The sequence below is a fragment of the Euprymna scolopes genome, chromosome 24 (assembly GCF_053919585.1).
Source record: "Euprymna scolopes isolate OS-2025 chromosome 24, ASM5391958v1, whole genome shotgun sequence".
Taxonomy (NCBI): domain Eukaryota; kingdom Metazoa; phylum Mollusca; class Cephalopoda; order Sepiida; family Sepiolidae; genus Euprymna; species Euprymna scolopes.
This window is the reverse complement of record NC_136505.1, coordinates 32472794-32496629: the sequence shown is the minus strand read 5'-3', so window position 1 is coordinate 32496629 and position 23836 is coordinate 32472794. Positions and strand designations below refer to the sequence as shown.

Here is a 23836-nt window from a genome sequence, read left to right as displayed (position 1 = left end):
AATGCAGAAGTGCTATCTAATCTTTTTGGAGGGATCCTCATCTATTGTTAAATCTAGATATTTATTTTTTAATTTGACAAACTAATTAATGTTTTTCCTTTATATATATACTAGCGGGGAGTACCCGGCGTTGCCCGGGTGTTTGGAGGTACATCAAAACTCCGGGGGGGGGGGTAAAATTTTAAAAAAAAGTTTTGGTAGGCGAGTATGAGGATCGAACCCGAACCCGAACCCTTGAGGCAAAGTTGGAAATTAAAGTGTGAAAAAAATGTGTGACGTTAATAATTGGGCCACCGCGACACACTAATAGAAACATGTTTGAATTTATTTAATTACTTAGAATTTGCAGGTGCACGTTTTAATGACTTAATGAGGTCAACTTTGACTGCGGGGTAGTATTTTATTTAATGCGGGAACGCTTTTTTTATTTTTATTTTCCCAAGATGTTGGGGGGGGGGTGCAAATTGAATAGCAATTGTCTGATATAAGGAAAATATTTCCACACTAATCAAAGCTGATTGCTTTCGGACATTTCCGGCGATCGAGACCGGAAAAATGCCGTCAGAATTAGTGTTGCTTTTATTATAGCGAAAAAGCCTAATCCACACACGGCGAGCAAAACTGTTGAATATTTATCTTCCCAAAGTCGAGCAAATTAAATAGACAAGCGAGCTCCGTTGTTAACTCATAGATATTATGATTTATATGTGATATAAAAAGTTTTAAGAAGTTGTGAGCCGACCGACCGCTTCTCTGAAAAAAGCCTTTCTTGTACATACAGAAAAAGCGAACATACATACACACATTTTCGCTTTTATATATATAGACTAGTGGGGGGGGGTACTCAGCGTTACACGGGTGTTTGAGGTGTGTGTGGTTTTGGGTAAATCAAAACTCCGGGGGAGGCGGAGTTAAAATAAAAAAAAAAGTTTTGGTAGGGTAAGTCTGAGGATCGAACCTGAACCGTTGAGGCAAAGTTTGAAATTAAAGTGTGAAAAAAAATGTGCGACGTTAACCACTGGGCGACCGCGACATATAACGGAAATGCGTTTGAATTTATTTAAAAACAGAATTGACATGTGGCTGCAATAAAAGTTAACTCTGCTACTTCTATTTGACCTCATTAATGAGGTCAAATAGAAGTAGCGGTTTGTTTACCCAACTTTGACTGTGTTTTGAAGATGTTGGGGAGGGGGAAACCAGCTCCTTATTCTCCAGATTGAATAGCAACTGTCTGATATAAGGAGTTTGGCCCCACATTGATCAAAGCTGATTGCTTCTTGAGGTTTCCCGGCGCAATGCCGAGAACACACCGTTTAAATTTAGTTTCACTTTATTTATACTAAAAAGCAGGACAAACAGGTGACAGAGCGAAATAGTGCGAATCTCATAAAAGTCAACGTAAATAAATCTGGAGGCGACCCGTGTTCCCAAATCCTAGATATTATTATCTAGGGGGTATATAAATAGTTCTAAGCAATCGTACTCCCCTCCCCCGGGAGCGTCAGTCAAAAAAGCCTTTGCGAGACATACACGAAATGGTCACACACATTTTGCCTTCTATATATATAAAAGCGAAAATGTGTTTGTTTGTAAGTATGTGTATTTGTATGTCTCACAAAAACTTTCCACATGGGTCACGGATTTTTGCCAGATCGATATCATTTTAAACTTCCAACCTTTGCCTGACAAATATCGAAAAATTGGTAAAAAACGTTAATTCCTTCACCCTGAAATCAGTAGTTTTCTACAGGGGATGGGGTCAGCAAAAACCGTCCTCTCATGATGAGTTCGCTTCTACGCATGCGTCATATGACGTTGTAACCTGATTTACTTTAAATATTTGAAAAAGCGACACAATTTTGGCAACGTCGTCTGTGCTCAGTTGCTTAGAGCGCGGCCTCATTATCTAAACGTTTTGGGTTCGAATCGTGGTGTGAGATGTCTTTTTTTTTTTTCGCTTTTTTGAATTTTAATATTGAAGCAGGTTTATTTAAGCCATTTTTCACGTTTTTTTTCAGTTTTTTTTACTTAGCTTATTCTTAGATTTTCATTAACACCCCACACCCCTGTCCGACCACACACACCTACAAACAACCGGGCAACGCAGGGTACCCCCCGCTAGTTTATATATATAGATAGAAGATATTCTCAAAGACTTATCAACTTGCAAGATTTTCATCTTGTGCTATTTTGCCATTTATACGCCATTTTACATATCCTCCCAATCTCCCCTTTAGACTGGTTATGAAATCTATAAATTAATTCATGTATAAATTTGGTGCCTGCGTTTTCTGGATTTCTTTTTTAATTTTTTTCAAATCAGTGGCCCACAGTATTAATGCTGGAGTCCCTCAGAGGTCCATCCTGGGCCCAACTCTCTTCCTGATCTACATCAATGATCTCGCAAAACACATACTTAAATCATTCGTTGACATCTATGCTGATGACACGACTATCTATGGCAACACATCACCGTAACTGACAAAGTTCTCTCTCCTCTGATCTAGAGCGCGTGGTACAGTGGGGAAGAGGTGACTGGTTACTTTTAATGCATCTAAAATGAAGCTCCTATCTTTACATCAACGCTCTGATCACCATCTGGCATCAATTGAAATGGATGGCTCTCGTCTAGGGGAAGCCCCATGTTTTTTACTCCTGATCTAAAATGAAACACGTACATCAAGTCAGTTGCCAAGGTCGCTGGAAAAATTGTAGGATCCTTCTACTGCTCCAGAAGATATCTCACAGCTCTCTATATATAAAAGCCAAGTATGTCCAAGGATGTCCACATCTGGGCAGGAGCTGCTAAAAACAGCCTATCCTGCTTTGAAAGAGTACAAAATAGGCTTTGTGGCTTAGTGGGGAATGCTCTTTTCTCTTCCCTGCAACCTCTCTCCCACAGGAGAGATGTTGCGAGCCTGTCTTTGTTTTATCGTTACTTCCATAGCAAGTGCTCGTCTGAGCTTCAATCTCTTCCCCCCCTCCTTGCCAATCTTTCGCGATGAACACCAGTCTAGCTGAAACCACTGTTAAAAATTTTCCCCACTCTTTATCTGTACCAAAACGTAGATTCCATGAACAAAGCTTCTTTCTTAGAAGCGCACGTCTGTGGAACTCTCTTCCGTTTGCCTGTTTCCCACCTGACTACAACCTGGAGGTCTTCAAGTCCAACATAAACAAATTCCTGATGAACTGCCCCCTTAAGTAAGACACTTTATCAAATCTCCAATACTAACAATTACTACAACACTATCCTATTGATTACTGTACACGCAATAACCCTTATCCCCGAGTGGCTTCCGAGCCTTGATAAGTGGTGACCTCCATGTAAAAAAAACAAAAAAAGACAACAACTTTTCTAGAGTTGGTGACTTAAACAGATTATCTGGTTCGGAAACTTAAATTGCCTAAGGATTTGGTAGGCTCTTCCTATTGTCCGGCTTTTACATTCCTTCTTTTTCTATTAGCTAGGCATAGAGGTACAGCCAGGATCTCAGAGACGGTGTTTGACCGGGTTTCATACTACAAACCCAGCTAGAAAAAAAAAAAAAAATCTTCTCAACCCCAAAATAAAATATATATTCAAGCTGAGGTTGAAACCAAAATGTAACGACAGTGAGTCAAGTACGATAACTATTAGGCCAGCTCGACATCTTTAAAAGGTGTTTACATAAGGAACATTAACATGGGAACAGTTTGCGCATGCACAGTCATAAAACAGTTGACACAGATAAAAATCTGATGATCTCCAGGTACCAAGTTTCCAATTTTGACCCCTTTTTTCCGGATGAAAACCGATTAAAAAGTTTTCCACATATCTAAATACCTTATATACCAAATTCCAAGTCTGTAGATCAAATATTTATTGAGTATATAGGTTGAGAGTTGCCCTCTCACACACATTCTTCATATTTTAGATAGATTATATATTTTTCAGCATTTACATGGAATTGCATATTTTTTTTTTTTTTTTTTTGCAGGAGACTATGTTTAAACAAGATATTTTGTTTATAATCAGCTAATGTACTTCCTAACTTCTGACATAGCGCTACCAGAAGTGGTGACAAAGCAAATCAGTTCTTTGATATTTTTCTATCACAAGCACCGATGTTTACCAAGCTGGGCAAACTTGAGTCCTTGTACCGGAAAAATATCCAGTAAATAAAAAATAAAACGTTTAGTAAATCGTTAATTTTTAACTTTTTTTTTTTTTTTTTTTTTTTTTTTGCATTTCCATACACCAAACATGGATATATCACTAAAACATTCACTGGGTCATAAGCTTCATTTCGGTACCTAATTTGCCTGAGTGGATTACCTGTAGGCTGAGACAAACCGCGTCACACACACAAACAGACAGTACGAAAATTTATAATAGGATGCCTATATCTCCCCTGTACATGTACTCTTTTTTTTATGGTTTCCGATTTTTTTTTTTTTTTAATAATCATTGAAAAGTTTTTTTTTCAATCTTATTTCAATTAAGAATTATTGAAATAAAAAAAAATTTTTTAATTTTATTTTTATAATTTCATAAAGATATATTTCTTATAAAATTTCAAATAAAATAAAAACCTATTTTTTAAATTTTGTTATTAAAAGTTCAAATAAAGACGGAACGTGTTATTTTTATCTGTATAATTTTGTTCATTTTTATTGTATACTTTTCAATATCCTTTTCTTATATTTTATTTTAATAAATTACTCCAAAATAGAAATACTGAAGAGCAATAAAAGTGAAGGAAGCGATTTTCCATATCACTGCTTCCGGTAGCGATATGTCAGAAATTAGGAAGTATGTTAGCTGACTAACAATACAATACATACACCCAGATGGGCTGTGGTGAGTTTCCAAATTTAAATACATAAATGAAACCATTTAACATACTCTCGACAGGTATTGTACAACATATATGAAATAATTTCTCTTCCCACCTAGGCCACCATAATTTTAAGAAAAATGAAATTATTTTCAGAAGATGGATCATTAGGATTTCCAAATTATTACATAAATACATTGTCGTGGTTAATGACTAGACAACTCTTACTTCACCATAAATTCCAACATGACTGGGTTTCTTTCCTTCCTCACTATCGCCACTATAATTTTAAGAAAAATTATGTCATTTTTGGAAGAAGTCTCAGCAGGATTTTCAAATTAAATCAACTTCAAAATAAAAATTATGCTCATTTCTCGTCATTTCAAGCAATGAAAACCTATGGTTTTGAGCTATTTGTGAATTTCATCCAGGATTTTCAAAACAAATTTGGATCACATTTAGCTGACCTTCGCTTGTTTAAAAATAATTTCAATCTTTTTGCTACACAATTTAGTGTGGAACTAGAGACAGTAGCAAAATGCTTTCAAATTGAAGATACAAATACAGGGTGACAATCTATCGAGATAAAAATTTAATTCCAAAGACATTTCCTTAATTTTTTTTTTTTTTTTTTTTTTTTTTTTTTTTACACGAAATATATTTTCCCAAGTTTTCAAATTAGCAATGATGCAAAAAAGACGGTATTTTTGTTGGGAAGTACCTATCAATGTGAACAATTTTTTTTTTTTTCCCCACATTAAAGCAAGTTAATAACAATTTGAGAACAAGATTGACTGATAACCATCTTGATATCTTGCTTTTAGCATCAACAAGATTGAAACCTAATATTGAGAGAATCATTAACTTGCCCATTAATTCTTTTGTTGCTGGTCATAGCTTAACACTGTTGCTATGTATTTATAAATGAACTAGCAGGGTGACCTGACCTTGTCCGGGATTGAATGATGATCACAAATGTTTCACACTCCCATATTTTATTGTCAGTGAAATCAGCGAAACCGCCCATTTTTTAATTAAATCGACTGATTGCCTGCTCTAGTTGGGGACCCATCGTGGTGTACTGGATGGAAGCTCACATGCCTCTCACAGTGACTAAATTCACAATACATTGTAGTCTACATTGCACTGTAGAGAAACTTGATTTTATAAAATTATTTTTCATATATAATAGCTTGAATTAAAATGCAAAAGTCCCGTATCATACTTCAATTGTGCTATAAACAAAACCATTAATTTCAAACGTGCCCCTGCCATAACAAAGAACCTACTGTTTTTTTTTTTATATATATGAAGTGAAACAATTTTTCAAACATTTTTAGCAAAAATATTTCAAATATAAATTTTATATTTTTTTTTATTGAATTACATATAAAAATTCAGTTTTTTGGTTTCGAGACACAAATGAACTGACTTTTACCTATAAACTTTAATTCTAGTCATGGATTAATTACTAATTGACAATTTAAAGACTTCAAAATCATTTTCAAACAGGTAATTGAATCAAATGGTTATAAAATGAATAATGAATAAAATTAAACCCATTATGACCTGAATTATGATGTCGATGATTAAAAAATATTTATTGTTAATTTTAGTTAGTTTAAAAAGTAATGATTGTCTTCAAACTAAAAAAAATCATGAAGTTCAATAGTTAAACTACCACTGAGAACTTTTGCATTTCATAAACTTACCTTGATTATTATCTATAGTGCTTGAATAAAACTGTGTTTATGGCAACAGACAAAACCCTCCACTGAGACAAATGGCAACATTTGCAATGTAAGCAATGGACAGTTGCACTCTGGAGGTATCTGGCATCTAACCAGATACGGAACTAATACATACAAAGTGTGTTTGAATCAATTCCCATTTTATTTATGCTGCTATATTCATTTATTTACGATTGAACAAATTAGTTCAATCAGGTCATAAAGGCTTAAGATAATATTGTTGCAAATAAAAATTATTGAAAATAAACATTTTTTTTTAATGAAGAAATGTCAGATATATTTTGCTGTCTGGCTACGGGAATTGAATCTGCAATGACCCTCATAAGGACAGTGTTTTTTTTTATCCATTGTATCAAGGCTATAGTTTTATTAATACTGCAATTATAAGAAATTTGAATACAAAAAATATTCAAATTTTGTTATACAACTGTATTGCATTAGTCTTAGAAGAACGTTAGAAATAACCTATTAACATTTCAAATGTTTTAAGCATGCTTATTTTTTTAACATAAATGAAGAGAATGAACGCAAGGAAAAAAGAAAAACAAAAGAAAAACAAAAGAAAAAATGCAATTTATTTCAAAAGTTTACATTTTGTAATTATCATTTGTTTCCAATTTCAAAATAGAGACTTCACTCATACACACGTATTATAGTAAAGCAAAAAAAAAAAGTTTGTCTTGTACCAAACATTTTTGCTATTTAAACAGTGCCAAATGATATTGATTCAGCATAGTCGCTTATTGAAAAAAAGCAGTTTCATTTCATCCCCCCACCCCCACTCAACACATACCTGCTTTCCGATTAATTGACGGATTGACAAACTCTTGAAGGAAGACTCGGTCATTTGATAAGGCTTCAATTAAACTTGGCAATAGAAAAATAAAATGTTGGCACTGAAGGTGTTAAGATAATAAAAAAAATTCAGATATGTGATCTTGTATCAAAAAATTAAAAAAATAATGGATAAAAATAGATATGAAAAAAGTAAAATATTTTCTTTTTATTACGAAATGTTTCTTTATAAAAACAAAAAACAAAGCAATAGAGTTAAATGTTTAAAAAGATATTTGATGAATTTAACTAATTTTTTAAGTTTTATTAAAATGAAGAAAAGAATATGTAAAAAATTTTTTTTTTAAATAAATAAAATAGTTCATGTTCAGAATTTCCCCAATATTGAAAAAAACAAAACAAAAATAAACAAAAATTTATATGGTGTATGTACCCATGGCGGAATAAAAATGTCATATTCCAAAAGTCATAAATTGATCAAGTAGTTTATTTTTCATTAAGAAAATAAAATTTTATGAGGAAGCAAGGACGGGGGTGTCTCTCTGCCATTTTGAAGGGAGATAATTCGAACAAAAGATGAAAATCAGCCTTGTAAAAGCTATGAATTACCATTAATGGCTTAAATTGCTAAAAAAATATTTTCTATATATATATAAAAAATATTTTATCAATTTACATGATTTTTGGAATAAGATTTGTTTTCGTTTCATCAGGTACATACATAATACAGGTTTTTTCTGTATTTTTTTTTTATATAGAAGCAATTCTGGATAAGCACTAAAATAAATGTTAATAAAACATTTAAAACTATGCTTCTCTTTATTATTTTTTTAATGTGATTTACTAACACCGATAATAAGGATCACCTCGTTGTTTTTTTTTTTTTTTTTTTTTTTTTATTCTTTTCTCCTCCTCTTAAAAAATATATCTGGTATTGAACATAGGCAAGATAGATGAATGACAGGGGGGGAGTTCACAAGACTGGTCAAATTAAAAATAATTTTTTTCCATTAAAAGAAATTCATACATTTTTAACTGTTTATTCATAACCAACAATTTTATAAGTTTTATATGTATTTAATGACAATTTATAATTATAGTAAAAAGAGACAGGTTAGATCCAGGTTGTTTACAGTGATTATATATACATTAGTCTAGCAGGGATATATATATCAGCGACATGAAAGACTTCTTCAAAGATTTTATTTTAAAGACATTTTTTCTTTTGTTAAATATTAAATTTCAAGTAAAACAAATAGTACCTATGTAATTTTCATGTCGTAATTAGTAACATATCCAAAAATTACAGAAAATGATAAGATAGAAAAATAATTATTAATGAAAATACAGTTTTTGATAAAGTTTAGATGAGGAATAAAATTTTTCCAACATTTTGAAGTACCTTTATTACATGACATAAGCAACAGAAGTTAATTATCTCCCCTACTAATATATTTTTAGTAAGCGTAATATAGAGATTCCACTTCATTTCACCAATTTCTTTTTTCATTAATCATTTTTCTACCTTTTCGTTTTTCATAATTTTTGGACTTATTACTATTTGAGATTTGATAATTATGTAGGTGCATTTGTTTCACTTGAAATTCAGTATTTTTTCGTTATTATATTTTATATTATAGTGCCAAAAAGATTTTGTAATTTGAGAGATTGATAATTCTTACTTTTTTTCTTTTTTTTAACAAGGGGAGGTCAGCACTTTGCTTGCTATATTAACAAACTATTGTTGCATGAAGTAAGAATTAAATCTTAAAAAATAAATAAATAAATAAATAAAATAAAAAAAATTATCAGTTTCTAAATGACAATGTGTTAATCATTAGACCATGATTCTATCTGTTCAATTATATATAGTTTTGAATTTTAAACCAGATCTTCTATAGATAAGTAATATAACTACTTAATAAGTTGGGGATTGTGTAATGAAGCTAACAGATGAAAAAAAAAAAAAAAATACAACAAATAAATGTTACCATAGCTAATAAAAGTTACTTTTCTACCTATCTGCCTCTTTTTTTTTGTAAATTAGTTTTAAATGGTCTTTATTTCATCTGAAATAGTCAATTTTGAGTTGTTAGCCAACAAAATGGTGGCCAAGAGTCTTCTTCATGGGAAATAGGCCGGCCACCATCTTGTTGGCTAAGTTTGTAAAAACCGACTATTTGAGATGAAATAAAAATTATTTAAAAAAACATACAAAAAAGAGACAGATAGGTAGAAAAGTAACATTTATTGGCTATGGTAGCATTTATTTATTGTATATTTGATTTTTTTTTTTTTGTTGTTGTTTTTTCCTTTAGTCGTTTGTTGGCTTAACTGCACGATTGTAAAAAAAAGTTAAAACTTTTTATGTTTTGAAAATTTGGAAATGATGATTGATACTTTGTTTTTGCATTAGTAAACTACGATTCAACCAAGATAAGAATAGTAGTCCAAATAATAGTAATAATACACTAATCTAAACAAGATTAAAAGGGGCTTACGATTCACGCTAAATTGTTCATATAGACATACAGTCTAATGATTTGAGATATTTGTCAATCAGTTCTAAGTGATAGTTTTCTGAAGGTTCAATCCTTACATCAAGCCATAACTAAGGTTACTCCAGTCATGGTTGATGTTTTCTTGAAGGTAGAGAAAAAATTAAATTATGTCAGAACTTGAGAGAGAAAATAGAAACAAAATATTTGAGAAAAAAAACAGGAATTCTGCATTTGAGATGAAATTTGATAGATTTTTACTTTTTCTTTTCAATAAAAAGAAATCCTTTTTCTATCTGCACTAAATTCTGCCTTCAAATTAAAAGTTTGTTTAAATTTAACAAAAAAAAAAAAAATAAATAAAGAAGGTGAGAGTATTTAACAGAAATCATAAATCGTCTGCTGTTCAATCCATTAAAATCCTTTTTTCTTGGATGCAAGAACTGTTTTTTTATTTAGTATTTAACCAAATTAAAAAAACAAAAATACAGAAAAATATTTATGATATATGCACTAATCACGGAATGAAGATGTCATATTCCCAAAATTACGTAAATTGATCAAATAATTTTTTTTTTAACTAAGAAAATCAAATGTACAATTTTTAGCTATTGATAAATTTTATTTTGAATACAAAAATCTCGGTAGTCTAATTGAGTTGTCCGTCACCATTGAATTTTAACACATTTTACAACAATATGGTGGCTCCCAGTTCCAGTTTTGCTCATAATAAAATTTAATTTTCTTAGTTAAAAATAATCTACTTAATCAATTTACATAATTTTTGGAATATGACAGCTACATTCGGTGATAGGTTATCATTAAGATTTGTTTGTATTTTTGTTTTGTTATTTTTTTAAATTAAGCCGAATTCTAAATAAGAACCAAACCTTCATGAGGAAGGAAACTGCTTTCTTCCATATTCATATCCAGTAATTATATATATATATGTGTGTGTGTGTGTGTGTGTGTGTGTGTGTGTGAGACAATTACAAGCCACATTAAATGCTTTATAGTTAAAAATTAAAATACCTTTGAATAAAACTTAAAATTAAAAAATAAAAAGTTCAAATGTAAAGATGTTAGTCAAAGTTCCAAATATTGAGAATTGATTTAAATTTAGATGAACCATTGCCATGTCCAGTCAACAAGCAGAGAAATTTACTTTAATAGTGTTTGAAGAGGCAATGTATAAAGATTGTGAGAAAAAAATTTTTTTTTAAAGTTTTGTTTTTGTTGTATATTACTAAATGAGAAACAAGTAAAATCAAAAGATAGTATTTGACCGGATGTCATTTCAATTATTCACATAACGTTGGCATTTTTCAAGCGCGCTTTTCTCAATTTTAAATGCATAATACTAACTGGATATTCAATGGAAATGATTCCTCACTTAGTAATATATTATGAAAACATAAAACTATTTTTAATAACTAAACAGATTTTTTTTTCTGCATTTTTCCATGGCCGCAACCATTACACATTACCTTTTAAGAATCAAATGGATTCCTTTATAAAAACAAAAAAATTTAAATTACTCAATTAGTCTGCAAATTTCTGAATAAAACCTGATATATGAGTAAGGCATCAATGATACTGGAATGGAATGCATAGGAATGGTGGAAGACGTAATTGATCAGAGCATGTATGACACTCAAACAGAATAAAGTGACTGTTTTTTTCAAATCACTAAAGAAATTTACAAAAGTACTACGCAAATCATTGTAATTTACGAATGATCAGTCAAGATTATCATTGTCAGCATAGCAGATTCAGAGGACAGTCACACAAGTTTCTTTCATTTAACTACAAAACAAAAAACAAAAAAACTTCTCAACCACCTGAGAACCCATCTTTCAAACTCCTCCTAACATTCATAGGCAACATGAATTGGAACAAATAGATTGAGGACATTAACAAGGCTGCCACAAGGAAGGTGGGATCCCTCTATTGTACTAGAAAATTACTCCCATCAGAGAGCATCTTATATCTTTACAAAGCCACAATTTGTCCATGCATGGAGTATTGTTACCACATCTAGCCAGGTGCATCTACCACTAATCTACATCTTAAACAAGGTCCAAAGAAGAGTAAAATCTAATCGGTTCCGTACTATTAGCCATGCTCTAACCTCTGGCCCATCACTGCAATGTTGCATCCCTGTTTATGTTTTACAAATACTTTAATGGAATGTGCTCTGATGAACTTACAGCACTTGTGCTCCCTTGACATACATACTTCCGACTAACCAGGCAAGCAGCAAAATTCCACCCTTTCATTGTAGAGATCCCTAGATGCCGAAACGCCTTCTACTCTTAATATTTTCTTCCCTTGGACTGTTAATCTACAAATTCCCTCTCTGTTACCTGCTCACCTGACTGTACTAACCTGCAAAAGTTTAAATGAAATGTAAACAAACATCTCCCTGCTTAACTCCCCACATTCCCCTGTTAGGCATGATCTCAAATAGTAGCCCCTTATGTCCAAGTGACAATACGACTTGTTTGGGATGAAAAAAAAGGCAATAAAAAGAGGTTGGAAAATAATGTTGAATTTAAAAAAATTCTGTTGTGGGTCAGAGGATGATATAAATAGTATTTTTATGAAAAACGATTTAACTTCTTTTTTTCTTTTTCAACACTGAATGGATTTCCTTAACTACGATGTGCTTTTGGCTGACCCCCCCCCCCCCAAACACTCAGATCTTAAGCAATATCCAAGAATAATTCAGGCTCAATTTACGCTATAAACATGGCCATCTTTAATTTTCATGTGATATTGATTTTTTTTTTTGCATTCTCAAGACAGGAAAACATGTCAGTCGGTGGTCAGTTTCCGAATAATCAGCCACTCCCAGCTGACAAACTTCAACAAGACCCAAAAACAATCTAACCATTTATTGTCCCGATAAAATAATCTGAAACTTAAAAATAAATCATGATGAATTATTTTCAAGTTTAAGGCAGCAAAAAATGAATGCATCATCGGAAAATTCCATGTTTACGATGGAATTTTACTCAATAACACAAACATTTCTATTTATGTTATTGTTGCAATATTGGAATTTCAACCTTACAAGAACGGACCAAATCAGTGCCACATCAAGCAAGCAAATCTAATCGACAGCAGAAAGCAATCAAATTAGATAAGTACTTACTGTATTGTTAAGCTTTACTTTGTACATTTAATCTCAAGAAAAACCATTGTTGATATTACACTGGTTAGGATATAACAATATTAACTGTAAGCAAATTAGTTACCCATGGAAGGGAAGGTGGATTTATGCCTTTCCAAGAGTACTCAAGTTAACATAACAATGAGAAATAGAGACGAATAAAAGAGAAAAGATGAAATGGCTAGATGAGCATAACAATAACATCTATTAACATGGATTTACCATTGTCACAGAGTCCAGAACAAGCAATGACTTCTGCATAGTGAATGAGCCATGCTTTCCTGGATATGCTATACGAAGGTGACAAAGCATGTCCGCAACTTTGCTCTTTGCGGAAAACTCCAAATCCCCACATCTGGACGTAGCACTACGTGAGAAGCGTTTCTGTTTGCTGGTCATGTCAAGTTAAACAGAGCCTGCGTCATGGAAGTTGACGGATTGTCTGGTATTGGCCGTCCATGCAAGACCTGAGCTGCGACTATCGAGAAAGACGTGAAAACAGTAACTTTATGAGAGGGGATAGTATGGATTGAACTAAATGGCAGACAGACGTCTGAGCAGCTGGCAAAAAGCAGATACGTGTAAGCCGTGGAAACCCGTCTACTCATCTTTAAATTAGCACTGATTACGAAAAATACTTTGCTAATAAAGACGGCAATGATTTTCACTTATTAAAATTTAAAACAGAGACAATAGAACTGAAAGAGAATTATTATTTTTTTTTTACATAGGCACCGCCACTTATCAAGGCCCAAAGGCCACTCGAGGATAAGGGTTAAGAGTGTACAGTAAGTCACTTGAACAATATAGTAATTGTTAGTAATGGAAATTCGGTACATTTGTTAACTTAAGTGGAACGGCTCATCAAGAACTTTTTTACGTTGGACTTGAAGACAATCAGATTAAAAGTGAATTACATGCTAAAAAAGATTATATAAAAAGGATCATCTTTATACCATATACTATTATTGTGTATAGAGTTTCAGTAATTATTTCAGTGTTCAATACATGAATCGAGCTTTGTAGTAAAGTATATTTATGACAAATTAGCTACACATGACCCTGCTGCAAATCGGCAAGCTAAGAAATACATATCTACACACACAAACATTATCAGTCTTAAATATGATGATTTATGAATAGAGCTAAAACAGAATATTCTTTTCATTATTTTGACTCGAGTATATATCCGTTGATATCTTATGTTTTTATCTAGAGTGATGTAGTTCTCTGTCGATTAACTGTTTCAGATATATACTCGAGAGTCAAAACAATGATAAGAATATTTTGTTGTCTTGTCCCTACTTATGAAACACTATATTATGTATCGTTACTTAAATATACTTTTATTATGAAAATTATTTTTAGAAAGATACGTATACAGCAAATACCATTTTGAATATTCATTTCTGGAGCATATTTCAGATATTTGAAATCATTTTTTTAACTTTTAAAATATACTCTATTATATATAATTATCATATATATATATATATATACACTGCATTTTTCAAAAGTCACAGTATATGACAATGTATATAATTGTTGTAATAAACCATTAGAATATATTTTAACTGCAAGATATTTCTATAAAAACGATTTGACCAGTCTTCGTCTTACAAACACAGTATAAATCAGATGAGAGGAAAAGTAAGGAATCCCATAAAGTGGAAAAAAAAAAAACGTTTAAAAAATGAAGAAAAACTTTTCACATTCAATCTCTTTTTGATTTGGATTGTTTTTACTTTACCCCCACCCCGCCCTCCTTTCCAAAGTCACTTTGCATCCACACCCCCCAAAAAATAAAAATAAAAAAGGTAAAATGTTTTTCTGTCCTCTTAGTGTGGGAAATGGATGAGAAAAAAAAAAAAAAAAAAAAAAGTGCACAGATACCACACACCCATCCTCATCATTACCACTCTTCCGAACGGAGCAGATTCCGATTCACCTTACGATCATTTGGAATTGTAAGTAAGGGTTCACCCCTCATGATGGCACCAACTTCTGAGTGCTTATTTTTGTTGAAATATTCCATTGCTTCGGGCTTGGTACGATTTGGAGATACGCGGCCACGGATCACGTTGTTGTTGTTGGCACCACCAGAACTAAGGGAGAGAGAGAGAGGGGGGGGGAAAAAAATTAAATTAATGACTGACTGCAAATCCAAATATAAAATTGGAAGTAGAAGTATATACAGAGATAAATCAATTATTTGTGATTACATAAGTGGTTAAATGTGCACATAAACAGATTTTACAATCATTCATTTTATTTGCTTATAAAATTTTTTAAACAATTAGATGACCCTACATTCCTACATTTTAACTGCCTATGGTGGTATCAACATGTTGAATAAAGCTCTGATTGAATAAATACAGGATGTCCCAATAAAATGTACACACTCTTTAAATTATCTCAACTTGCTACATGAATACGCTATGCCACGTTCCCAAGAGATGTTTTGGAATAAAGAATGGCACTCCCGGTAGGATGGCGCATTTCTCCACTATTATCATGACGTAAGAGCATATCTTGATAGTCACCTACAAAACAGATAGTTAGGACGAAGAGGAAGTATCAAGTACTGTCCATGCTCACCGGATTTGATATTTGGAACTTGGTTGATTGGTTGTTTTGTTTTACGGCATATCAACCCTTTTCAGGTTATTTAATGCCGAATTCAGTGATTTTGAAGAAAAGTTTTTTAATAGAATATATTTGTTTTGGTTTTTTTTCAAGTCAGTTTCTATTTAACCCATAGTTGGGACCCTAACAGGTGCTACCACTCCGGGTCAGAGTGGACCTGCGAGCAATGGCAATTAAAAGGGTGGCTCCACACTCCCCAAAACCCGCAAGCTGGGACCTCACCATCGGATATAGTTTAAGGTCATATCCAGGACCATTTGGAACTTGGAGAATTATATATATATATATATATATATATCAGTGATGGGACGATTCCAATATTTTTCCCCCCAATTCTGATGCAATTACCAATTCCGTGCTAAATTCCCCGATTCCGATTCTTTATAAATCTCTAATTATTTAACTATAAGATTGTTATTTCCCTCTGATTTTCGTAAAAACACGTTAAATATGCAGATGTTTTCCTAAACGTCAAAATACACTTGTGGAGAGTGATCTATCGATCTTAGCTTCTCTATTGGTTTAAAAGTCAATAAATATTTATTATTTTATCATTATTACCAGCAATGAAAAATTTTACTTTAAATAAAAATCAACTAAAAAAAAGACAACAGAATCGTTTTGGCATCGGAAAATAGGCATCAATTTTTCCAATTCCGGTACTCCCAAATCTTCCGATTTTTCCGATTCCCGATTAATTGTCCCAACACTAATATATAATCATAAAACTGGATCTGTCAACTGCCCTTGTCATTGAAACTAGTGGGGTTTTTTTTTTCTTCAATAAAATTCACCCTCCTTTCCACAGTCCAACCATATTGAATACAAATAAACTTAAGTTGTTGCTTAACTTGTAGACATGGTTTCAATCTATGTTTTGATATGTTTTGGTTTCAATTCTAGTTGATGACACTCAAATCATACACGTTTTAATTTTGAACTCCTGACTATAAATTAGGTACAATATAATATGAAATAATTGATTCTATAATAAATACAAAATCTGCATCAATTAAAATATATTTAAGCGTATTTTACAACCAGGCAATGCTGGATGCAACTGTTAGTGTAATATATATATATATATATATATATATATATATATATATATATATATACACTGCTGTAACAGAGCTGTTAGCACTGGTAGCAGCAGCAGCTACATAATACATGCAAATGACTGAGCCAATGAACAATGTGACGTCACAGTGTTGGATGTCATTAACGCAGTACTGATTTGAAACCAGCTAACTTGTATTGGATAGGTGCAGAAAAGTCAAGGGGTTACCAGTGACACAAATCAGACTCGGTGACTTCATTGACAGAGCGTGCACCTAAATGCTAGAAAGGGAGTCTGTGCGTCTTAGGTGCAGGCCAGTTAATGGGTGTTACCACCCCCCACACACATACACCCATATAAATAGAAACACACATGGGGATTTTTAGAGAGTCAAAGAGAGGAGACAGTTGATTGTAGTCGAAGTTTGGTAGACAGTCGGACTTGAGTTAGTTTCAAGACCAGAAGAGTCAGAGAAAAGATACATTGACAGAAATGCAAAAAGGTCTGAGTCAACAATGTGAAGAATCCTCCGGTTCACTTGTAGATGAAATAAAGAGATCCTAGTCAGAAAATCGGCGTCATATTTTTGTCTTAGATGCTTTTTACAGCTTATTAAATAGTGCCGGGAAGAACCACATCCCAGAAGACCAAAATACCAGAAAAAAAAGGTATGGTGATCTCTTAACATGTATATATATATGCACGCACGCACGCACACACTTGAATGCCTACTAGACACTATCCTCGAGTGTCTAAGGTCTCTCTGTACAGGGGTTTGCCAGAACAATCTGGCATGAGGATACTTTTTCCATAGAAGTAAACCCTGACCAAATATTCAAAATCACATAGTATTCGCAGCCCAAATAAGATCTCCTCAGTAAGGCTAACCCACATTTGCTTTTCCGAGGAATGGTGCACCTTCTCCAAGTGATATTACCTCAAGTAACAGTACGAAACTGGATACTCCACCAGACTAGATAAATTCTTGTCCTGAAATCCAGTAAGACCAAGAGACCAAAACGAAAGATATACTACAACGCATAAAAATGGTTAATTGGGGAGAGGAAAATTATGTTCTCAATTTCTTTACTAACTCAGTGCTTGAGAGATAAAGAACTTTAATAGAACATTCGAATATCTATGTATCTCATATAGACTTCAAGTGTTAGCCCCAGGTTGTGGGCCCCTTGATTTCTGAGAACTTCGACTGAAGTAAAATAAAACTTCAAAGTAAGAACTTCTAAAGGTAGATAAACAACTTAAGTGTTCTTAAAGGAGCCTGACTGTATGTATACATACTCTACTGTATAAGTTTATTTGTATATAAGACTTGTATATAAATGAATGGGGAAGATGCATGCGGATGAGCCTGAAAGGGACAATCACAAAAAGGCCATTAGAACATTCACACACGTTAGAGAAAGACGCATATAGACACATATAAGAGGCAAGATAACATATCACAACAGCAGAAGAGAAGGAAAAGAAAAAGTGAACAAAAAACTGCATCACATGCCGAGGACTAGGGGAAAAAAATGGCGCACCAGGATAGATGAACGTTTGGCCTGTGGTGGCAAGAGACTTAACTACATGGCGGACAACATAAACTAAGACTTAAAACACGAGGCAATGTGTTATTTTGGAAGAATCATGAATAAACGCATTTCAAAACGACCTTGTGCAAAGTTTTGTTTAACATAAAAAGTTGCAGTAATTAATACGATCCCAAGACGTGTTTGAAGGTGTCAAATAGAAATGGATTACTTACTTGTATCCATTTAAAAAGTTACCATTCCTCTCCGTCATCACTCCACTAACAGGTCTTCTTGATTTATGATGACTACCCTTATGGTTGTTGTGGTGATGTTGTTGTTGCTTGCTGATAGGGGTGGTCGTAGGGTTTGAAGGAGAGTTAGCACTGCCGTTCACCATGTCATTGCCCAGGTCATCACTTCCACTGTTCATGCCCATAATTTCTTTCATAGCTGAATTATTGTACCGTGACAGGATCTCTTCAGCCTCTGGACGAATTCGAGAGGGTGGAGGGACTTCATCCCACCTAGACAATAAGAAAAAAAAAAAAAAAAAAAAAAAAATGACATGTATTTAAAAAAAAAAAAAAAGTAGGTAAGAAAAGGTTATGTGATAAAAACAGAATTTCATGCTACATTTTGAATTTTTGGTGAACAAATATCTTAAGTTCTTTTACAAATGGAAAATATTGAATCAATACTAAATAATAAATCCAAAGGAATAAATGAGAATGTTTCTGTTCCGTCAAAACAGATTAGACTTATTCTTCATATACAGGGTGCAACGATAAATTTGTTGACATAAAGAAAACAACTTTATTTTAAAACTTTTATTAAAAAAAAAAAAAAAAAAAACAACTCCGGTAACTTGATTATGTAATAGAGCTGACATCTATTCAAGGTAGCCACCTTCAGCCTCAATCACCACCTCAATACGAGTCTGGAACTGAAAGCATGCCTTTCCCACAAGCGTCAGCAGATGGCAGTGATCAGGCTGGCTTTGGTCTTGTGAAAGGTCATGTTGGTGATGTTCTCGACATATGACCAAACAAAGTAGTCCAGTGGGTTCAGGTCGAGGGAGGAGGGGAAGGGGCAGCAAGAGAAGGGTACAAAGTCATAACACTCCTGAAGCCAAGCCTGGGTTTCTTTAGACTTGTGAGCCGGTGTCGAGTCCTGTTGTCACAAGCAGGGCATGCCAGCAGCCACCTGATTGCACAAAGGGATCACCACACTCTTCAACACATCCAGGTACACTTTGGTGTCGACTTTCAAGCCGATTTTGAAAATGTAAGGTGGAGCTGTCTGCCATTTAGTTCAATAGTATCCCCTCTCATGAAGTTGCTTCGCAGCCCAGGTCTTTTTTCAGGGTCTTGACATCATAAGTCGTCGTAGTACAGTTGGCAAAAGTGTTTGCCACTTAGCTTTTCCTCTTCTTTCCCTCTTTCGTATAAAATAAATGAATAATTAAAAATAAAACCACTCTTGAATGTAGAGCCATCCTTGTAATAAAAAAGAAAAATATGTAGTTGTCCCAAGCAAAAAAGGCAGCATCAATCCAGTCAAAGAAGCTTTTCCAATTAAAGAATTACCAAGATCAGCATAGTTTAGTGAATTTGTATTGAGAATTGAACCTTCAACCTCAATAAGAGTGTCATTTGAAACCAAATTTTACCTAATATTTCATCTGTTATGCCTGGGGTCCTTGTGGAGATCGTTTGAGCTTTTGGTCAATACTTAAGATTTCTTCTACCAGCTGTTATAGATTCATCTTTAACAAGCTTATGTCCTACTTGTCTTGTGATCCTTTGTGTTCTTCTGGAATCGACTTGTAGTTTCAAGGTTAAACCAGGTGGAACTAACTTTAGATCACAGAATATGTATTGGAATATGAGGTGGTTGATCATTCTTGCCAGTTTTTGTTGTAGTTTTCCAAGACGTTTTCGTATTAATTTGGCTCATAAGATTTTATATACAAAACTAAAAATAACTGATAAATATATATGCAAGTAGATGTGGTTCTTGTCCAGAATTAACCCAATATTCAAATCAAAGAAAAATTTGTATGATGATGTACATGTGTGACTAAATGAAACATATTCCAAAAATCACATAAATCGAGTTAGCAGTTTTATTTTTAAAAAAGAAAATCAAATTTTATGAGTAACCGAGAAGAAAATCTTGCCCGACATTTTGAAAACAGTCTCATAAAGCTAATGGAAATAATTCAACAATAATTCAAACTTTGGAGATTTGTTGCAATGCCAACAAATTCCCATTAATTGCTTAAAAATGATTTTCTTTATAAAAATAAAATTTGATCAATTTACGTGATTTTTGGAATAGGATATTTTCATTTTGTCATGGGTACATTTATCATACAGATTTTTCTTTATTTTTGTTTGATATAGGGGAAATTCTGGACAAGAACCATAAATATCACATTATACAATATAAAATTATAAAATAAAATTAATTTTAGTAAGCAAAACACCAAACTAAAACTGTGCCAGAGATGAAAAGATTACCCATTGAAAAATTAAGACCGCCTCGAGGGGAAACAGAAACAGGACAAAGATTAGCGTGCCTAGAAAGCTAATCCTTAAGTTTGACACTTAGATGAGAAAGGAGGAGCATTAGAAAACAAAAAATGAAGGAACCAAAAAGAAATTGGGACAAAAGAAAAAAGGCGCAAATATTTGAGATGTAAGCTTAAAAAAAAAAAAAAAAAAAAAAAAAAAAATTATGCACTTAGCAAGTCTATACATATCAAGGGGAGAGCACCTTTCAGCAAAGTAAAATTCTACACCAATATAGCATGATAGGATTGTTGAGCAATGTTGAGCTTGGTCAGTACCAGATGGGTGACCATTTGAGAATACCAGGCACTGTATGTAGGAGGACGTTGACACCTCACTGCAAGAGTTGTAAAGATCTAACGTTGTCATCTTCCATGATGAGGATATACACGCAATTGGGAATTATGAATTTCATACTCCCATGAAACTTGATCCTTTGGAGGAAGCCGATTCAATGCACCTAGGGTGAATGACGCTTCAGTCTGTCAGTAACTGCAAAACATTCAATCACTCATTATTGAATTCTTCAGACTACTGTTTTTATCTTGAGTGTTATTTTCACAACGTTTTGGTTGATGTAACCTCGGACTTTCTTCAAGTGTATCTTGAACTCTAAAATCTGTACTGAATTTCGAACGGAACCCTTTATTTAATCTATAGAGGTAGCATACTTATGTTCTTTCAGTCATGACTAGGTAGAAGTCCTCTAAGTAATTCACAGTTGTATTTTGAGTTTTGCCTGCACTGAGGATTGAACTAGCAACCTTCAAGGACCTGTGGCACAGTGGATAAAGTACTTGGTAAAATTCAGTTGTAAGTTACACTCTTCAGTAGGTTGAAGGCTCAAATCTCAGTGCGAGCAACAGTCAAAATACGATTGCGAATTAGGATTTCTACCCAGTCATGGCTGACAGGGTGACAGCATGGTGTCTCCATGGATTAAATAAAGAGTTCTGTTCGAAATTCTGTGCAGATTTCTAGAGGTCGACAGAAAGACTCCCAGCGTTTGACAGAATACACCCGAAGATCAGAGATTACATCGACAGAAAGGTGAAAATATACTTAAGACGAGAACAGTAGAATCCAAATAATCCTCATCTCAAAAGTTCAAAAACATTCAACTATTTTTCACTAAATTTCATGGGGGAGAGTTTTATCCTCCCAATCTTAATTTTGATTTTCAACTAATGTTTAAAAAAAAAAAAAAAAAAAAAAAAAAACAACAAGATGAAGAGAAGTGAAGGATTCATCTCTGTTAAATTCCTTCTGGCATGTCATCCAAATCCTTACTTTCATAAAGCAGAGTAAAACATGAAAAACAGAAATGCTTTATTTGGTGTGAATATGAGGAAAAAAAAAAAAAAAAAAAAAAAAAAAATTATATTGTGACATTAATAAAAAAGCACACAAACTAATAAAGACACACATACATCCACTTTCTATTTCAAACGTACATTTAAAAATGCTACTTACGATCCACTTTGAGATTCTTGATGGAGCTTGTGAACCTTTGTATTATGGGTGATTTTCTCGCCTTCCATTCTCAGGAGCGGACCCATGCCAGCTCCCAAGTGTTTTTTGGCGTTCGCATCAGCCCCGCTACCAAGTCTCTGGACAGGCGGATTATCAGGAACATTCTCATTTCCATAGTTATGGAAAAGGATGTCCAATGTACCATGGTTTCGTTCTGCATAGTGCTGTGCATCTTCTCCCTTCAGCTTTGGAATCGGCAAGTCGGACAAATCAATCTCTCCATATTTGCCCATCAGAGTGCGCATGGCTTCCCCTTTGTTGCTTTCAGCTGTGCGAAAACCTTCCGTAGGCACTGGGTGAGTCGTGTCCCCATTCTTAGGTACTCCGCCCATCATTTCAGACATACAACCCTTGTTCATGGCATAGTTTCGCTTCGCTTCTGCTGTGGGCAGACGAACACCACCACTCGGGGAGCCGCTTCCATTCTGTGCGGTACCGTTTGTGTCAAAAAGATTACCTGTACCGTCACGGACTCTCAAAGCATAAGCATGAGCTTCAGCACTACGGCGGGGGTGGTTCTTGGGTTTGGGCACATATTCAGGGGTTCCTTTTATTGCAGACATTTTGCACTGGGGTTGCGAGCATTCACCAATTCTTTAGATTTTAACAAGAAGGCCTTCTGAAAAGAAATAGAAATTAAATCAAAATCAAATCATGAAAGCTTTAATGTAATCAAATTAACTTTTTATCAAATTAATTGTAATCACAAAATTCTAACGACACAAATTCAAAAAAAAAAAAAAAGAAAAAAAAGCTATTAGTCATTTAATATAATCTATTACAGTAAAGAAAATCTTAATTCTGTATGTGTGGCTAAAAGTCAGAAACTACACAAGCTAAAATTAAAATTTATCTGGTTATGGTAAAATAAAAAACAAACAAAAAATAAAACAAAATAAAAAAAAAAACTATAATATTCATTCTCTTCTGATCATGAGGACAAAATTAGTCTCTTGGGTAAAAATTACTTTATTCATTTTTATTTATAATTGTTAAACTCTAAATCCAGGTCAGTCTTCTTTCTATTATATTTGTATGAGAGATTGGTGCAGAGCAGGTGGCAGGCAGAGAAAGAAGAGAAAAAAGCAGAGTAATACATAATATACCGTTGGAAATAGACTTTAATGTGTGTATATATATATATATATATATATATACACACACACAATTTTATAAGGAGATATATTTTCTGTATCAATTTTCAGTATTTATTTTAATAGTTCTCAATGTGTATAGAGCTAGGTAGTAAGTTATGAAAATATAGATGGAAATCAAGCTACATAAAATTATCTGCATTTCAGCTTGGACTGATCCTCATTCTCCATTGTTGTATATTTTACTCATTTTGAGAAAAAAAAAAAAAAATGATCACCCGTTTTTGTGTTATCTCTTTGCTATTGCCGTTACCTCTTTTCATTGTGTCTACTTTGTTAGTTGTACGGCCGAT

At 33.3% G+C, this 23836-nt stretch overlaps 1 protein-coding gene across 3 annotated transcripts in view; it reads right to left on the bottom strand.

The window, feature by feature from the left end:
• Nucleotides 1-7132: 7132 nt before the first annotated feature.
• Nucleotides 7133-23836, bottom strand: part of LOC145246640 (uncharacterized) — a 122128-nt gene continuing 105424 nt past the window's right edge. For all 3 annotated transcript variants that reach the window (XM_080108342.1, XM_080108343.1, XM_080108344.1), the window contains 3 exons: nucleotides 22330-23008; nucleotides 18517-18807; nucleotides 7133-15147 (listed from right to left, as the gene is read on the bottom strand). In XM_080108342.1, the coding sequence (XP_079964468.1) occupies nucleotides 14955-15147; nucleotides 18517-18807; nucleotides 22330-22952 (1107 nt within the window). In that variant the 5' untranslated portion in view covers nucleotides 22953-23008 and the 3' untranslated portion in view covers nucleotides 7133-14954. The remainder of the gene's footprint in view (nucleotides 15148-18516; nucleotides 18808-22329; nucleotides 23009-23836) is intronic.